The sequence below is a fragment of the Ovis aries genome, chromosome 18, assembly GCF_016772045.2.
Source record: "Ovis aries strain OAR_USU_Benz2616 breed Rambouillet chromosome 18, ARS-UI_Ramb_v3.0, whole genome shotgun sequence".
In the NCBI taxonomy this organism is placed as follows: Eukaryota; Metazoa; Chordata; class Mammalia; order Artiodactyla; family Bovidae; genus Ovis; species Ovis aries.
Genome location: NC_056071.1, coordinates 21,727,490 through 21,743,937, shown reverse-complemented (window position 1 = coordinate 21,743,937; position 16,448 = coordinate 21,727,490). Strand labels below are relative to the sequence as shown.

At 47.9% G+C, this 16,448-nt stretch overlaps 1 protein-coding gene and 1 non-coding gene across 4 annotated transcripts in view; both read right to left on the bottom strand.

Annotated features, from left to right (window-relative positions):
- ZNF592 (zinc finger protein 592) overlaps positions 1 to 16,448 on the bottom strand; it is a 49,301-nt gene that overhangs the window by 15,625 nt on the left and 17,228 nt on the right. Inside the window, exons 3-4 of one of the 3 annotated variants that reach the window (XM_042235109.2) lie at positions 13,931 to 14,014; positions 4,587 to 6,849 (exon numbers count right to left, since the gene is read on the bottom strand). In XM_042235109.2, the coding sequence (XP_042091043.1) occupies positions 4,587 to 6,830 (2,244 nt within the window). In that variant the 5' untranslated portion in view covers positions 6,831 to 6,849; positions 13,931 to 14,014. The remainder of the gene's footprint in view (positions 1 to 4,586; positions 6,850 to 13,930; positions 14,015 to 16,448) is intronic. The other 2 variants (XM_042235110.2, XM_042235112.2) reach the window with 2 other exon arrangements.
- On the bottom strand, positions 7,437 to 7,508 carry TRNAC-GCA (transfer RNA cysteine (anticodon GCA)). The gene has a single exon. It is a non-coding gene; the product is annotated as a tRNA-Cys (tRNA).

The following is a 16,448-nucleotide window of genomic DNA, read 5'->3' as shown; positions in this document are numbered from 1 at the left end:
CTGGAACTTTATTGGTTTTCCACGTAACCCAAGTTAATCAGCCTCTTCTCTCCACTTAATTTTCCTACTACACTATTTCTTCCTAATCTAATCTTATATTAATAAATAAGTCTTTCCTCGCCAACGCCGTCCCCGCTTCGAATTCCCTGGATCCACTGGGGCTGGACCCCGGCAACTCTCCTATACTGTTGGTGGGAATGTAAACTGGTGCAGCCACTATGAAAAACAGTATGGAAAAAAAAAGAAAAGAAAAACAGTATGGAGGTTCCTCAAAATGTTAAAAATATAGTTACCATTTGATCCAGCAATTACCACTCCTGGGCATATATCAGCAAAAAACTTATCATTAAAAAAGATACATGCACCCCAATGTTCATAGCAGCGCTATTTACAATAGCAAACACATAGAAGCAACCTAAATGTCCCCAGACAGATGAATGGGGTCAAGAAGATGTGGTACTCAGCCACAGAAAATGAAACAATGCCATTTGCAGCAATATGGACGGGCCTAGAGATGATACAACTGAACTTCATTTACGAAACAGACTCACAGACACAGAGAATAGGTTTGTGGTTGCCAAAGGGGAGAAGGGGTGAGGGAGGGATGTATTGGGAGCTTGAGATTAGCAGATACAAACTATTACATTCAGAGAAAGGATAAACAACAAGGTCCTACTATATACCACAGGGAATTATGTTCAATATCCTGCAATAAACCATAATGGAAAAGAAAAAACAAAAATGATTGAACATATAAGTATATAAATAAATATAAAAATAAACATACAGAAACCAATGAGCTTATTATAACGCTAACACTAAATAATAGAGGAGGTCACCTCATACTGATTAGGGTGGCTATGATAAAAAAAAAAAAAAAAAAACAGATGCACTATTGGTGGGAATGTAAAATAGTACAGCCCCTGTAGGAAAAAACAGTATGGGGGTTCCCTGGAAACTTTTAAATAGAATTACCATATGATCCAGCAATTCTACTTCTGGATATATACCCAAAGGAACTGATATGGTACAGCACAGGGAATATAGACAATATTTTACAGTAACTATAAATGGAGTATAATCTTTTTGTACACCAACTATAATTCAATAAAACGAAATATTTGATCACACACAAAAAGAACTGAAAAGATATTTGGATACCATGTTTGATCTTCCCAGGTGCACTAGTGGTAAAGAACCTGCCTGCCAATGCAGGAGACCTGAAAGATGCGGGTTCAGTCCCTGGGTCAGGAAGATCCCCCGGAGGAGGGCACGGCAGCCCACTCCAGTATTCTTGCCTGGAGAATCCCATGGACAGAAGAGCCTGGCGGGCTACAGTCCCTAGCGTTGTAAAGAGTCGGACACGACTGAATCCCTTAGCACATATGCACATAACATGTTCACAGCAGCGTCACTCATAATACAACTAGAGGCAACACAGTGCCCATTAATGAATGAGTGGATAAACAAAAGGTGGTGTGCACAACAACAGAATATTAGTCAGTCTCAAAAAATAAAAGAAAATTGTCAAAGGCTGGAACATGGATGCTTCTTAAGGATATACTAATGAAATGAGTCCTTCAGAAAAAGACAAACACTGTATGATTCCATTTTCTAGAAATCTGATTATTCTAGTCAAATTCATAGAAACAGAAGGTAGCATGGTGGTTACCACGGGGAAGGAGTGGGGAGAATAGGGACTTGTATTTAATGGGTTTAGAGTTTCAGTTTTGCAAGAGGAAGAGTTCTGGAAACTGACTGCGCAACAATGTGAACCTTCTTACCTCCACTGAACTGTACACTTAAAACTTTATGCTAATATTTTTTTCATCACAACTTTTAAAACTATGAGAGGAGGGGCTCTTAGAACACCATTTAGGATTGCTGGGCCATCCATTCACTACTGCGAAAACTAGTAACTGAGGGAAACAAATTTATCCAGTTTTCCAGCATAAACTACATTTCAGGGTAACCTAAAAGCCCTCAAAGGAAGAGGGGAAGATATTTTACACAGAATTCCAGCTGATAAATGAGAATAATAAAATTTACCACACGCTCGCACAACTCCTAATAAACTCACTGACTCAAGCAGCAATTATTAATGGTAAAAAGATAGGGAACTTTCTAAGAAAAGGATCAGAACATTACTAGCCTAAACTCACTGATGAAGTTTAGCATCATTAAAACTGAGACAATCAAGAACTCTGGGCCTCCCTGAAGTAACGAATTATGAAGAACACAGTACTCCCACTCCTCAAGACTGAATCTAAATCTAATCAAGTCATCACTGCTAACTTCTAGTCTATAGATAAAATATTGGGTATAGAACAACAAATTTTATTGTCTGGGGAAGCAATCAGCCAAACTCAAAATTATCCTGGAAAAGCCTCAAGAAGCAATCAGTCAAACCCAGAACAGTCCTGGAAAATTCTTAGGACACATGACCCAGTTTCTTCAATAAAGTGATGATGTGAAAAATCACTGGATGATTTTTGGGTGGAGTAGGAAGAGGTACTGCTCTAGATTGAGAAATATTTAAAAGCTGGGACAAATACAACACGTGGTCCACATTTGGCTCGTGATTCACAATAAGCTCAGCTATAAAAAGACAATTTTGACCCAAAGGAAAAACTTGAATACAGAGTTGTATTAAGACAATATTAAGGAATTATTTGGTTAGCTGTGATAATAACATTATATAGTTAAACAAAAGCTTAAAAATAAGAACCTGTTTGACACCTGCCCAACAAAGTGGCCTGGAATGCAAGGTAGGACCCCTCCAGCCACTGCAGAGGGAGGGGTTCAGACTCCAGGGAAGAAGTCAAAGGCCCCGAGCACATTGCCCTGCAGTCCCTCCCCTAGAGTGGAGCCCAGCCTGGGGCTCGGGGACCCCTCTTATGCAGCTCCCACTGGAAGGGAATGACACAGAGAAGATGCAGGACGAGAAGGGTGCCAGCCTGGGCTCCTACGCCTGGACTTCAGGCCGCTCAGAGTTCAAAGGGAAGGTGAATAACAGTGTGGGGGGAAAGCAACCATGGGCCCAGGCATCAGACCTCCACTGGCAAAGGTTCTGACCACAGGACCCAGAAGACCCACTCCTGTCCAAGGCAACCATGCTGGGTCAGCCCCAGAGGAAATGGCCTGGGGGGTCCACACTCCACCTGACTCATCAGGAAGAAATGCAAACTAAACCAAGAAGGCGAAGATAAGCGGCAACAGACTTGTGGCACCATGCGGGCCCCTCCTGGGGGCTGCCCACTGAACTCCACCTCTGGCCTCTAGCCCTGGACCCCCAAGGCTGGACCTCCTCATTCCTAACCACTCCCTGTTCCTCCGGCCACTCTACACTTTCCATACCTGTCCCTCTCCTTCCTCCAAACTCACCCTTGCAGAGCCAACTCAAATGTCATGTCCACAGCACAGGCACCTTCCCTACGCCTGGAACCACGATGAGTCAGTCCCTCGAAGGAACTCTACACAACTGTTCACAAGCATGTTTTAGCCCCAGTCTTAGCCTGCTCCACACTCCAGCAGTCTGGGTGGGGAGCCCTGCCCTTGCTGAGCCATCCTGAGCTCCTGAAGGAGCTGTGGTCTTCCTCCTACTGGCATCCCTGCTCTCAACACAGAGCCTCTGTGCACACAGGGGCCACTCAGAAGACAAATGCAGAGCTCATCAAGACACCAACAGGTGCACGGGCCACTGTGGCCCTGGCTTGAGGAGGCCTGGTGAGCGGGTGGGCATGGCTAAGCCATGAAGAGAGCCACTTGGAGAAGGAAGATGAGAGCCGTCAGGAGGCCTGCTTCTGCAGACGACCTTGCTGACGCGGACACCACTGACACACCGAGTGCCAAAGGGTGCTTTCAGCATGGAGTGCCCTAAGACACACACAGAACTCACCAGGATCTCATCACATGCACACACACATCAAGCATAAGCACACACACTCATCAGGATCTCATCAAGCATAACCAGGAATTAGATAAGGATGGAGAGGAGAGGAGGAGGCCCCGAAGCCTTTGCCTGGGGCCTACTCAAGTAGGCCTACTACTCCTTCCTTCTACAGTCTACTCCCCCCCTTTCTTCAACATCCATCCTCCTACTGGCCCTGCTACGGCTTCCCCAAAGGGATTCTGCAGAAAGCAGCTATATCCACTGTGGGCACAACAACCTGGTGAAGATATGGTTCTCAGACATACAGCCTGAGGCACGGGCAGTGACACACCCACCCCTGCCCCCGAGTTCTCTGGGCACGTGCAAGGACTACACTGACACCGGCCAGAGACCGGGGGCATCCAGCAGAGGCCCAGGCCTGGCCGGGCAACAGGCCTTCAGCCACTGGAGTGGGAGCGAGTGTCCACACATATACACCGTAGACCATCGGGGCCTCCCCTCAGCTGCGGGCAGGATGCTTTCTCAGGAAATCCAAAGCACTACACATCCAGGTGGGCGGCTAGCCAGCAAGGCAGGTTCCTCTCCCAGGGCTCTTCCAATGCCCCCACCGCCCTAGACCAGTGAGCCCAGGTATGGGACTGTGTGAACCCGGGGCCTGACAACTGCCCCAGAGGTGGGGGATGGTCCTGCTCACCAGCCCCTCGGTCTCCTCAGTCGTCCTCTGGAAGTGTGCGGCCATCGCCATGTAGTCTCGCATCTGCTTGTGACACTCCAGGCACTTGATACTGTGCCGGATGAGCCTCACGGGGTCTGGGTAGAGCGGCAAGGCGGGGAGTGGGGTGCTGGCGTTGCTGGAAGCCTGGCCGGGCTGGGAGGGGGAGGGGGGCGCCGCGGCGGCTGGCGCCGTGGAGTTCACAGGGGTGGACACAAACATCTGGTCCGCAGAGATGGGCTTCACAAGCAGCTGGGAGCACTGCATTACGAGCCCCTTGCTCTTGTGGTCGCGGGCGTGCCGGAGCAGGCTGCACTTGTTGAAGAAGAGCAGTGTCTGGGAGCACAGCGTGCACAGCACCTCAATGTGGACACTCCGCCGGCCGTAGTGCTGGCTCAGGCTCTTCTCTAAGGCGAACGCGTCCCCGCACTCCAGGCAGCAGTAGCCACTGGCCGGCACGTGGATCCTGCTGTCCGCGGGTGGGCTGAGGTTGGGCGCATAGAGGGGCACGGGGTTGGAGCTGTGGAGGACCTTGTTGAAGACCTCCACGACCAGCGGGGCGGCCTTCTTCACCTGGTGGACCAGGGGCACTGACATCTGCGTGGGCTGAGGCTGACTCCGCCTCTGTGCAGAGGACTTGGCGGTCACTGATGCAGCCACACTGTGGGGGACCAGGTTCAGGTTGGCCAGGTGCACGGCCTTGGGCAGGAGGTTGGCAGGGGCAGGGGTGGAGGCTGGCGGTGCCGGGCTCTGCTGCGGCTTTCTGCCCGCCTGCGCGCCCGAGGCGGCCCCCTTTGGGCCCCGGGCCCCGGAGCTGAAGCAGGAAGGCGAAGGTTCTCTGGCTTTCGCTGTGCACTCCTCCCCTTTCCGGTCACTCTGGGGGCTCCCAGGCTGTGTGCCCACCTCAGCAAAGTGCTCCACCCCGGACAGGGTGGTGGCCTCGTCCTCGGGTGCCTCGCTCGGGGCCTCGGCGGTGGCGCTTCCTAACGGCGAGCCAGCGGGGGATTTACTGGGGTCGTCGGGGTCTGGCAGGATCCTCGTGACGGTCCGCTTGATTTCCCCTGAAGACGTCTTGATGGTTTTGATCCTGACTTTGGGGATTGCTGGTGGGGAGCTGGCAGCCACGGAGGGGGAGCCCTTGCTGCTGCTGTCACTGCAGATGCTCCGAGGGCTGTCAGAGGGCTTGATGCTCTTTCGGGTGGCCTCCAGGGGGCTCCGGGGACTCTTTGGTGACTTGGGCATCTTGGGGCTGCCTTTGGAGCCCTCCTTCGCTGGCCCTGAGGGATCCTTCGTGTGGCTGGGCTGATCCTCCTTGGCAACATTGGCCACTCGTTTAGCCTGCAGGGCCACCAAGGCCGCAACACAGGAGGACAGCTTGGAATGAGCTGGCTTGAGGCGCTGCCTTGGGGGGACCGCCGAGCTGGTGCCGAGCTCTGAGGCCAGCCCCTTGGGCTCTCCAATACTGTTGCCGGGATGGCTACTGAAGTCCAGAGCGTCCCCGAAGAATCGACTGGCATCCAGTTCCTTGTGCACCTCCAATGCTTTCTGCCCGCCTCGCTCGTGCTCCTGAGGACTGCCAAGGGGCAGGGGCTCAGGCTTGGGTTCTTTCTTACAAAAGTGATCAAACATATGCAGCTCTGGGACCGGAAACTTTGTGAGAGCCTCCAGGACAGGGCCCCCCACAGATCCACACCCAGGAGGGGGTGGGAAGTAACTGTCAGAGTGCTTGGGCTTCATCCCAAACCCATTGTCTTTGATGGCGTCCTCGGGCTCTGGGCTGGAGATCGGACTGAACTGGTTAAAAGTTGGTAATGGCTCTGACTTGGAGGCCTCCAGCTTGCTGGGGAAACCCCTGGTACTGTCTCCATTCATGAACGTGGAGTCAAACTTCCCACAGTTGTGGCCTAGACTGTGGGGGTCTGCAGGCAGGTCAGAGCCCCGGAACCCATTGTGCAGGAGGCTGGGGGCGATGTGGTCTTTCTCTGCCTCAAATGACTCCTGGCGGCTGGTGTTCTTGACGATGACACTCACAGCCGGCACATCCGAGGCTGAGCCTGAGTGAGACAAGGACACGTTCTCATCCACACACAAGCCTGGGGGTTTGAGGGGGCTTTCATTCTCCTCACTGGGGGTCTGGATGGCCTCCTTGGCGTCAAGGCTGGTGGGGTCTGGGATGTCAAAGGCAGCCAGAAGGTCGTCAAAGTCTGGAGTCTTCATATCCCCCATGGCTGGATGCAGGCAAGGGCTAGAACAGAAACAGAACAGAATTAGTGATGGCCGGATCCCACCAAGGCTCGATCCAGCATCATCTTCATTGCATAACCCACTCACTGACACGCATGCGGCCAGCACGCCCACACACAAACCCCCACGCTGTGGGAAGCCACACCCCTGAGTTCTACCTCAGTGGGTTTCCAAAATGCTGGGGGTGCTGGGGGGAGGAGTGGAGAGAAAAGTTAGCACATTGTGACATGCCTGCCTGGTGGGCTCGAAGTATCAAACAGGGAAACTCCTGGCTGGCTACATAATCGAAAAGAGTACATTTACGTGATACTCCCTCAATTTCTCAGGGAATATCATCACTCCACAATCATAAGCATGAGCAAAAAACTACTCAGTCCTTAAAAAAAAAAAGCCTGACTCAGCACCAGTACCTCCATTCTTTAGAAAATTTCTGGTTCATATATGAGACTTGGCTATAGAAAGTGAAGTTGCTCAGTCATGTCCGACTCTTTGCAACCCCACGAACAGCAGCCTACCAGGCTCCGCCATCCATGGGATTTGCCAGGCAAGAATACTGGAGTGGGCTGCCATTTCCTTCTCCAGGGGATCTTCCCAACCCAGGGATCGAACCTGGGTCTCCTGCATTGCAGACAGACGCTTTACCGTCTGAGCCACCAGGGAAACCCAGACTTAGCTATAATTTCTGCTAATTTACTCTTAGTAATTGATCATTAACTTTGGTTTTTTGCTGCATGAATTCAATCAAATTCAAAATGATTTACTATTGCCAGGATTTAAGCTATCTCATAAATAAACTCTAGCCTATTACATCATCCCCAAGTTTTTTGTTTTTTTTTTTTCTCTAGTCAGTGTCTGCTCGATTCCTTAATTTTCACCCCAAATTCATTACTGGTTGGTGAGTGGATCACTAAACCTGAGGGACTGGGTGACTCTCAAAGAAGCACACAGTTATCAAGCTGACCAGGGAACAGTTTTAAAGCCCTCAATTTTACTTTAATACACAAAGAAAAGAAAATCTACCTGATTTCTTCATGCTTTGGAGAAGCAGGGCTACAAAACTATTGTAAAGGAGGAAACCTGAGGCCTTCCATTAAGAAATTATTAAGGCACTCACGTTTAGTTGAGATGTGGGGCTGGCTGGTTCAAACCTGTTGAGAAGAGGAAGAGAAACCCCACCATCTCCCTGGTTCAGCCCATAAATCCTGCATCTGCTGTAGCATCCCAGAGCCTGACATGCTTAAGTGTCTCTTACACCACGCTGGTACTGAAAGCCTTTGTGAATGCTGACCAACACAGCTCTTTCGTAAAGCGTAACAGTGGCTGCACAGAACCAGATAAGGGGTGAATCCCTGGGCCCAGGAACCCCAAAGCCAGAAATTTGTTCTAAGAACAAAAATTCACCCACAAGTTATATGCAAAAGTGTATCGTATTATTAAAACAACACCAAAAGGAAACACACGCAGACACACAAAGAAATCTAAATGTCCATGGACAAGGAATGGTTAATAGACTATTATGTAGTCGTTAAAAACTCTAATTATGAAACCTAGGTAGCAACATGGAAAATCACTTACAGTGTTAAGTTTAAGAAAAGATAAATACAAAACCTTTGTCAAACTATAACAATGTAAAACTGAGCATGCATTTGGGCCAAGATTGAAAGAAAAAAGTGATTTGTGCACGGTGGTGGGATTACTGGTGGGTTATTTTTTCACAACTTTTGTGTGTGTTAGTAGACTCCTTTTATAATTAAAAAAAAGGGAAAACATAGGGAAAAAAAGGAAACAGAATCACAGGGGACCAGTCAGCATAGGTATATCTATTGCCGCCCCATGGGATCAACAGGCTTGCAGGCTTGGTTTGTTTCTTGTCCCACCCCACCAAGCCCCAACAAAACACACCTGCCTTCTTAAAGAGTTCTCAGAGAACACGAAATTCCCTCACAATTGGGAAGATGTCTAATTATGGTAGACACTAACAAAGTGAAACCCCAATTATCTTAACAGAATATGAGCTGGCAGAATCACTGAAGAGATGTAAAAGTTTCTGGATAACAAGTGATTGTCTCGTGGGACAGAAGTGTTGGAGCCCATAAGTGAGGGGAAGACACGGTGTGGTGGGAGCACCAGCTCCAGGTACCAAGTGAGATGCCATGCAGGCCAGTCCCAAATGCAAGGAGACACCTGTGCGGCATCCGCTTTACCTTCAACTCCCCAGGGCTCCTCTTCTGTCTAGGAAAACATGGCTGAGGGAGCAGGGCTGAACAGACTGGGCTTTTAAGGGGCTGGGAAAAGCATGTGGGAGAGGAGTGGTGGCAGTTGGCAGGTGCTTCAAGGGTCAGTGAGGAGCCCACCACCTTTACCTCTGAGTCACAGAGATCCTACGTGGAAGTCCTGTTCTCCACACAGAGAAACCTCAGGAGTGGGCTGAGAATGGTCAGAGGTCAAAGCAAAAGCTATCTTTTGCTAGGAAAACCAGAGCTAATAAATGGTATGGCGGGTCTCTATTTAAAACAAACCAAAAAAATTTAATATAGATTTTATGAAAAAGGGGAGAGGAATAGTCTAAAATGTTAAAAAATATCTCAACAGATGAAATTTTCTTTCCTTTTTATCTATACTTTAAAATTATTTATTCAAACTATTTATTTCTAATTTTATTACTTAAGTAATTGTATTATATTTTTAACATTATGAAAAGAAGAATAAATTAGGCAGGCCAAAAAATTTAAGGAATTTCTTACAGAGGGCTCCAAAAATCATTACTATAAAACTCTTAAAGTATATCTAGCATGACTCAGCAAGGGACTGCCAGCTAGAAAATTGGTGAAGTAACTTAATTAAGATTAAAGGTATAGTCAAAATAATAAGCTTCAGCACACACCAATGTCTGCAAACTGTTGCAAGCAGCCAAAGTTGGAAAGTGAAGTGAAGTCGCTCAGTCATGTCTGACTCTTTGTGACACAATGGACTCTAGCCTACCAGGCTCCTTCCTCCATGGGATTTTCCAGGCAAGAGTACTGGAGTAGGTTGCCATTTCCTTCTCCAGGGAATCTTCCCAACCCAGGGATCGAACCCGGGTCTCCTGCACTGCAGACAGACACTTTACCGTCTGGGCCACCAGGGAAGCCAAAGTTGGAAAGGGTAGACCACAAAAGGCTGCCTGCCTGCCCGCCTTGCCTCACCTGGGGGCAGGCCTCAGGACCCAGGGTGATGGCCCCTGCCCCAGGGCCACAAATACCTGGCTGCCTGGCCTTACCTGGGGGCAGGTTTCAGGACCCAGGTGATGGCCCCTGCCCCAGGGCCACAAACACCAGCCTAGGACCCAAGGCCCACACTGCAGAACATTCAGTAGGGCTCACCCTAAAGCATCTGAACAAGCCAGATGCAGATCTGGTGAGCTAACCCAGTGATCTAAAGCGGCCAATCAGCAGGCAAGGTAGGTTCCCCGGGGCTCTGGGGCCCAGGCTGAGAGCTACTCTCCCTTCAAGGTGAGAGGGTGGAAATGTGCTATGATGCATACAAGTCCCTTGAGGGTGAAGAACAACTTCAGAACTGGCAGACTGACACTGTATCCTCTCAGGGTAACTTTCTATTCAGGAAATATCTGGAAACTAAAAAAATTAATTAATAAAGTGAATATAAATTCCCAGCTTTTATTATAGGGTCTACCTGCTGCCCAGGACACTCTGCCAAACTGTTAAGTAAACATCAACTAGATGAGAGGGAGAGAACACCTTGATTTTGAAAGGGGCTTCATCAGGCCTGATTAACCTAGTAGAATTCTTTAAAAGGATAAAAGCAATATAATTATGGCAGAACTAGTAGGCAGAAAATTTCTAATGCCAAAATTCCACCAGAAAAACCAACAAACTGAATTCCACATTGCTGTGTGTATGTCTGTCTTTATCTGATTGTTGTTTATGGGAAATCATGAACAACAGCATTTTTTTTAAAAAACCACGGATCAGTTCTGGACTGGAACTTGATGCTTTCATAAACTGCCTAGAATGGTAGTTTCCAACCATAGGGCACCCAACTTCATATCCACAAATGTGCTTCCAGTGACCAGCCGTTAGAAACACCACTACTGGGACTTCCCTGGTGGTGCAGTAGATAAGAATCAGGCTTGATTCCTGGTCCAGAAGAGTCCACAAGCCCCAGGGCAAGTAAGCCTGTATACCACCACTGCTGAGCCTGAGCTCCAGGGTCCAGGAGCCACAACCACTGAGCCCACGTGCAGCAAATACAGAAGGCCATGCCCCTAGAGCCTGTGCTCCGGAACAAGAGGGGCCACTGCAACTAGAGAGCAGCCCCTGCTCACCACAACTAGAGAAAACCTGCACAGCAACAAAGACCCAGCACAGCCAAAAATTAGCTAGAAAAAAAATTTTTTTTTTAAACCCACTACTGAATAAGAGTCCATGAAAAAATTAATTTGAAAAGGCGGTATCATATTTAAAATGCTTTGAGAACCAATAATCTAGCAGAAAATACACTAGTCTTGTTTCACAAGGGAAGAGGTTTATCTGTCTGTTCACCACTGCATTTTCCATTAGGCACTCAATAAATATTTACTGAAGCAATAAAATGCAACCTTCAAGATTGCAAATGGCCTAAAAGCTGTTCCAGAAATCAAAATGCAAAATTAAAAGACAAGTTCTCAGGAGGCTGTATGAATAGGCAAAATTATGGCAAAGAAGCCTCAGTGAAGGCAAACGTGAAGGAACACTTAGGCAAAAGCAATTCCAATTACACTTTTAGAATAATGGGTTCTGAGCTAAACTGTTCAATAAAGAAGCATCAGCTTAGACTGTTCCCTTAAGACACCATGTTGCATGTCTCATAACAGAAAGCCCAGAAAATACTGGGCAGTATCAGAAAGAACAGCGGAAACAAAATAAAACTTGTGATCCCACCCTTATTCAGAACCACTCCATGTCCACAGCAAGACGTGCTGTGCAGTTTTGGCTCCCCATATCTTAAGAAAGATGTACCAGAATTGGAAAATGTCTCAAAAAACGAGATTGAGTAGATGGAAGAGCTTTCTAGTGAGAGCCTAAAAATCAGAGCTCTATTTTATTCCAGAGATGATGGTTTAGGGGCAAGGGGGAGCATAACTGAAGAGTCGGTTTATTCACCAAACCTCAAACACTGGAGAGTAGAAGGCTGCATTTTTGAAGTCTGAAGTAAATGAACATATAGGTCTACAACAACGTGATCCATTAGTCAGAAAATACGCTGAAACTGTTAAAGGGAAAATGCATAAACGTGGTAGCATCCACATTTACTCAAATCTAGGAAAACAAATTTTAATGGCTTTGAGAAACTGAAAACTTGGTGGCCTGTTTCTCTTAACAGTGTTAAGTTCAGAAGCAACAGATTAATGAGAGTTCAATTACAGGACATAAGTGGGGGAGACGCCCTCCAGATCTAAGTAAAGTCCGATTCTGTTCAGTGCAATCTGTCTAATGAGACAAGGCAACAAGCAGCATCACAGATTTTCAGAACAACCAGAGTGAGAGACCACATGACCCAGGGAACACTGGGCCGTGAGGCCACAAAGACAGGTTTCTTTGCATCTGCCACTGCTTGCTGGGTGAAGACTACAGGGGAAGATGTGTGTGTTACAACCTGCAGGTGACCTCTTTACGCTGCTTCCCCACATGATCAAATGTGGTGTAAATGTTGACATCATCTATGTTCAATTATTGTTATTAACAGTTAAAGGTTTAAAAGTGAATAAACAGAAGTTATCCTCAGCTTTTTATTTTGGAAGAAGCATCCCAGGGGATAAGAAAGCAAAAAATTACTCAATCAGTATGAAAGCACAGAGAGAGAAAGAGAAAGATTACTTAGCAGATACTAAGAAAGCACTTGAGTTGGTTCCCAGGTGGGAGAGCTTCTGAACCAAGATGGAAGCTGGACAAAAGAGAGAATGAGCGAGCAAGCTGCTACTCCCACGACCTGCAGGAATGTCAGTCTGGATGCTCAGAAATGTCAGAAAAAGACACTGCTACTATGGGACTAGAGATGGGAGCTCAGTGAAACTTTAGCTGGATCAAAGGAAACAGGAAGAACTACCCTTCACCAATTAACTGTGTGAGGATCTTCGGCAAGTCTTGGCTTAATATGTAAAATTAAGCTAACTTGAAGGACCTCTGAGAAACTGAACAGGCTAGGCTACAAATTAAAACTATCGGATTTCTATGTAAAACTTGAATCCTAAAGAAGACAAGCAGACTGTCTACCACATATATACTAGTGCCCTCCTCAATACACACCTGAGGCCTCCTTACAGATCTAAGTGACCCCAAGTCATGGACGTTCTGAGTCGGTCAGTGGCCAGTGCTTCATTTCATGAGGCACCTGGTATTCTAATCATTAGCAAAAAACAGCCAGAGAGAGTCTCAGCTGTATACAAGAAAACTGTGCCCCAAAGGACCCACGCAAAAACGAGAAAGAGTTCCATTTGTCTCTTTGTCTGGTCTTTGCCAGAATGATTGCTATAAAATGCTTATCTGATCCCATCTCAAAATCCCATCACCTTCAAACAGAGCTCAAACTCTTCCCCAGTAGGCAGAATCCATTCCCATCTGCTCTGTGTCCACCTCTCCAGCTGCTGCCCAGGGTACCTTTCAGTTACTAGTGGTTCTCTCCAACTTTCTTGTGCCTGTGGGTCAGAGCTCAAGCTGTCCTCCTCACTGGCCCCCAGTATAAACCTGCCCCCAAACCCCCCTCATCCCAGATATCATGCTCCAGGCGCCCTCCTCCTGGACGCCTTCTCTGAAGAGTCTGCCCTTCTCTTGCTCTGTGGCAGCGCTGCCCAGGGAGGCTGGGATCGTAGCCTTTGCCTCGAACACACCTAACACACCTGGCACCCAATGGCATGTGGGCTGTCACTGCCCCCAAGCCTCCCAGAACCTTTTCCTGAGGCCCTTCAAACCCTGGCCAACACACCTGTCCCTGCCTGCCCTGCACAGGTGTCCCTACTTTCTCCCTCTCTAGGCCCTTCCAGCCCCAACCAAAAATTACATTTCCCAGGAAGAGAACTGCAGTGCAAGCATTCTGACAAGACTCACAGGATGTCAGAGCTGAAGCGGACCTCAGGAATGACCTGGTCCAGGGACTTCGGAATACCTGTCTGCAGACTGCTGATGGACCTGCTGCAAAAGAATAACACAAAGAGTGACTTTACAACAGAATCCCAGGTTCCACTGTGGCAACTCTGATTCAATGGGCCTGGGACAGATCTCTGCATTGGTTTTTAAAGCTTCCCAGTTGATTCCAGGGCTCTGGGCTAGTACAACCTGTTCATTTTATTCACGAAGAACTGAGGCTCAGAAAGAACAGGTTCACCCATCTCATAATGATCCAATGCCAAGACTTCTGTGGGCACCGAGGACACAAAGGGAAGGCCCAGACCCTGTTGTTGAGCGCCGTCCCTGCTACAACCCACTGAAAACACCTCACAGCCACACACCTGTGGGCACCCCCAAATGCTCATCAAGGGGACACGGGCCTCCTAGGCAAGGAAGGGAGGAGGACTTTCTCTGACGGTCCCTGTCAGAAGTCACCCCACCCTCCCTCATGCTCCTGTTTGTTTCACTTGTGGGATAATTGCCTACCTTTATTTCAGTTACTTCAGTAACATGTTCTCTCTTCTGCTTCTTCATAAGCTCCTCAGTAGGCATTCACTGCATCATTAGTTAATCGGTATCCCTCAATTCAAGACTTAGCTGTCTACCTGGAGAGGCATCTCCAACCTAATGCTGCCAAAATCTAACTCTTGATTTCCTCCTACCTTCTTTCTCACTCAGTAAATGCCAACTCAAGCCTTCCAGATGCTTAGGCCAAACCTCTGCATCCTCAAATCCTCTCTTTCCCCTCATAACCTTCATCTAAATCCATAAGCAAATCCCACCAACTCTACCTTCAAAAATCCAGCCGTTTCTCAGCACCTCCAATCATCTTCTCCTCTTTCCTGGATCCCCACAAAAGCCTGCTTGCCTGGTCTCCTTGACTCTACTGTTGTTGTTGTTTAGCCATAAGCTGTGTCCAACCCTTTGCAACCCCATGGACAGCAGCCTGCCAGGCTCCTCTGTCCATGGGATTCTCCAGGCAAGAATGCTGGAGTGGGTTGCCATGCCGTTCTCCAGGGGATCTTCCCAGCCCAGGGACTGAACCCATGTCTCCTGCACTGGCAGGTGGATTCTTTACCACAGAGCCACCAGGGAAGCCCCCTTGCCTCTGCTACTCATTTTCAACACAGCAACCAGAGTGCTGCTTTTAAAACACCCACCAGATCATGTTCCTCCTCTCCTCAAAAGCCTTCCACATCATCCCATTTCATGAAGAGTAAAGTCCAGTCTTCACCCTAGCCTACATGCCCAGGATGATCTAACAGTTCCTCAACCACGCAGGGCATACTCCTGCTCTGAGTCTCTGCATTTACTATTCCTCTGCTTGGGATGTTCCTCCCCTCAGATTTCTGTGGGCTCAGTCTTCACTCCCTTCAGGTCTTTATTCAAACATCACTTTGTGAGGTGCCCTCTGTGACCACTACGCATAAGCTACCAATCCCCAACCTCACCATCAATTTCTGTCCCTTCAGTCTGCTTTTTCCTTCATGGCCCTTAGACCATCTGACACATTATAAAATTACTCATCTATCTGTTGTCCATTTATAGGCTCCACTTTGTTTGCTAGACGGTAACCCTGGTTAGAAAGCGGGAACAATGCGATAGGCTTATCTGTCCAGAACTAAGATTGTTCAAGGATAGTACAGATTCCTGAGCAGATTTATCACCAGTCAAACAGCTGGTAAATTTGCTATGTTATTTGTGTTTAGCTTTTAAAAATCTATTATAAGTAGAGAGAAACTGAGTGGTGATGGGGCCTTGCCAGTGGGAAGGGTCTGAAGCAGCACTTGTCTATGAATTTGAGGCCTCTGTGGGACTGTTTAAGTTAAATATTTTATTGGTGGAAGTGCCTACTGGCCACTGTCCCCACAACAAGGTCATCTGTCTTGAGGATGGGATCAGCGTGATGCCAGTAGAGGCGGAAGACTAGCTCTGAGATGATGAGGACATGGGGTGGTCTGGAATTTTAAGGAAAGAGGATACAACTCTGTGACTATACCAAAAATCACTGAATTCATGCACTTCACATGGGGGAATTGTATGTCATGTGAATTACCCCTCCATAAAGCTGTTGCTGCTGCTGCTAAGTCGCTTCAGTCGTGTCTGACTCTGTGCGACCCCATAGAGGGCAGCCCACCAGGCACCCCCGTCCCTGGGATTCTCCAGGCAAGAACACTGGAGTGAGTTGCCATTTCCTTCTCCAATGCATGAAAGTGAAAACTGAAAGTGAAGTCACTCAGTCGTGTCCGACTCTTAGCAACCCCATGGACTGCAGCCCACCAGGCTTCTCCATCCATGGGATTCTCCAGGTAAGAGTGCTGGAGTGGGGTGCCATTGCCTTCTCTGCCATAAAGCTGTTAGATTCTTAGAAAAGACAGAAAGGAAGGAGGATAGAACGGAAAGGAAGCACGGTTATAAAGCACTGTACAGCTGCCAGCAATGATGCAAGTGGAAACTA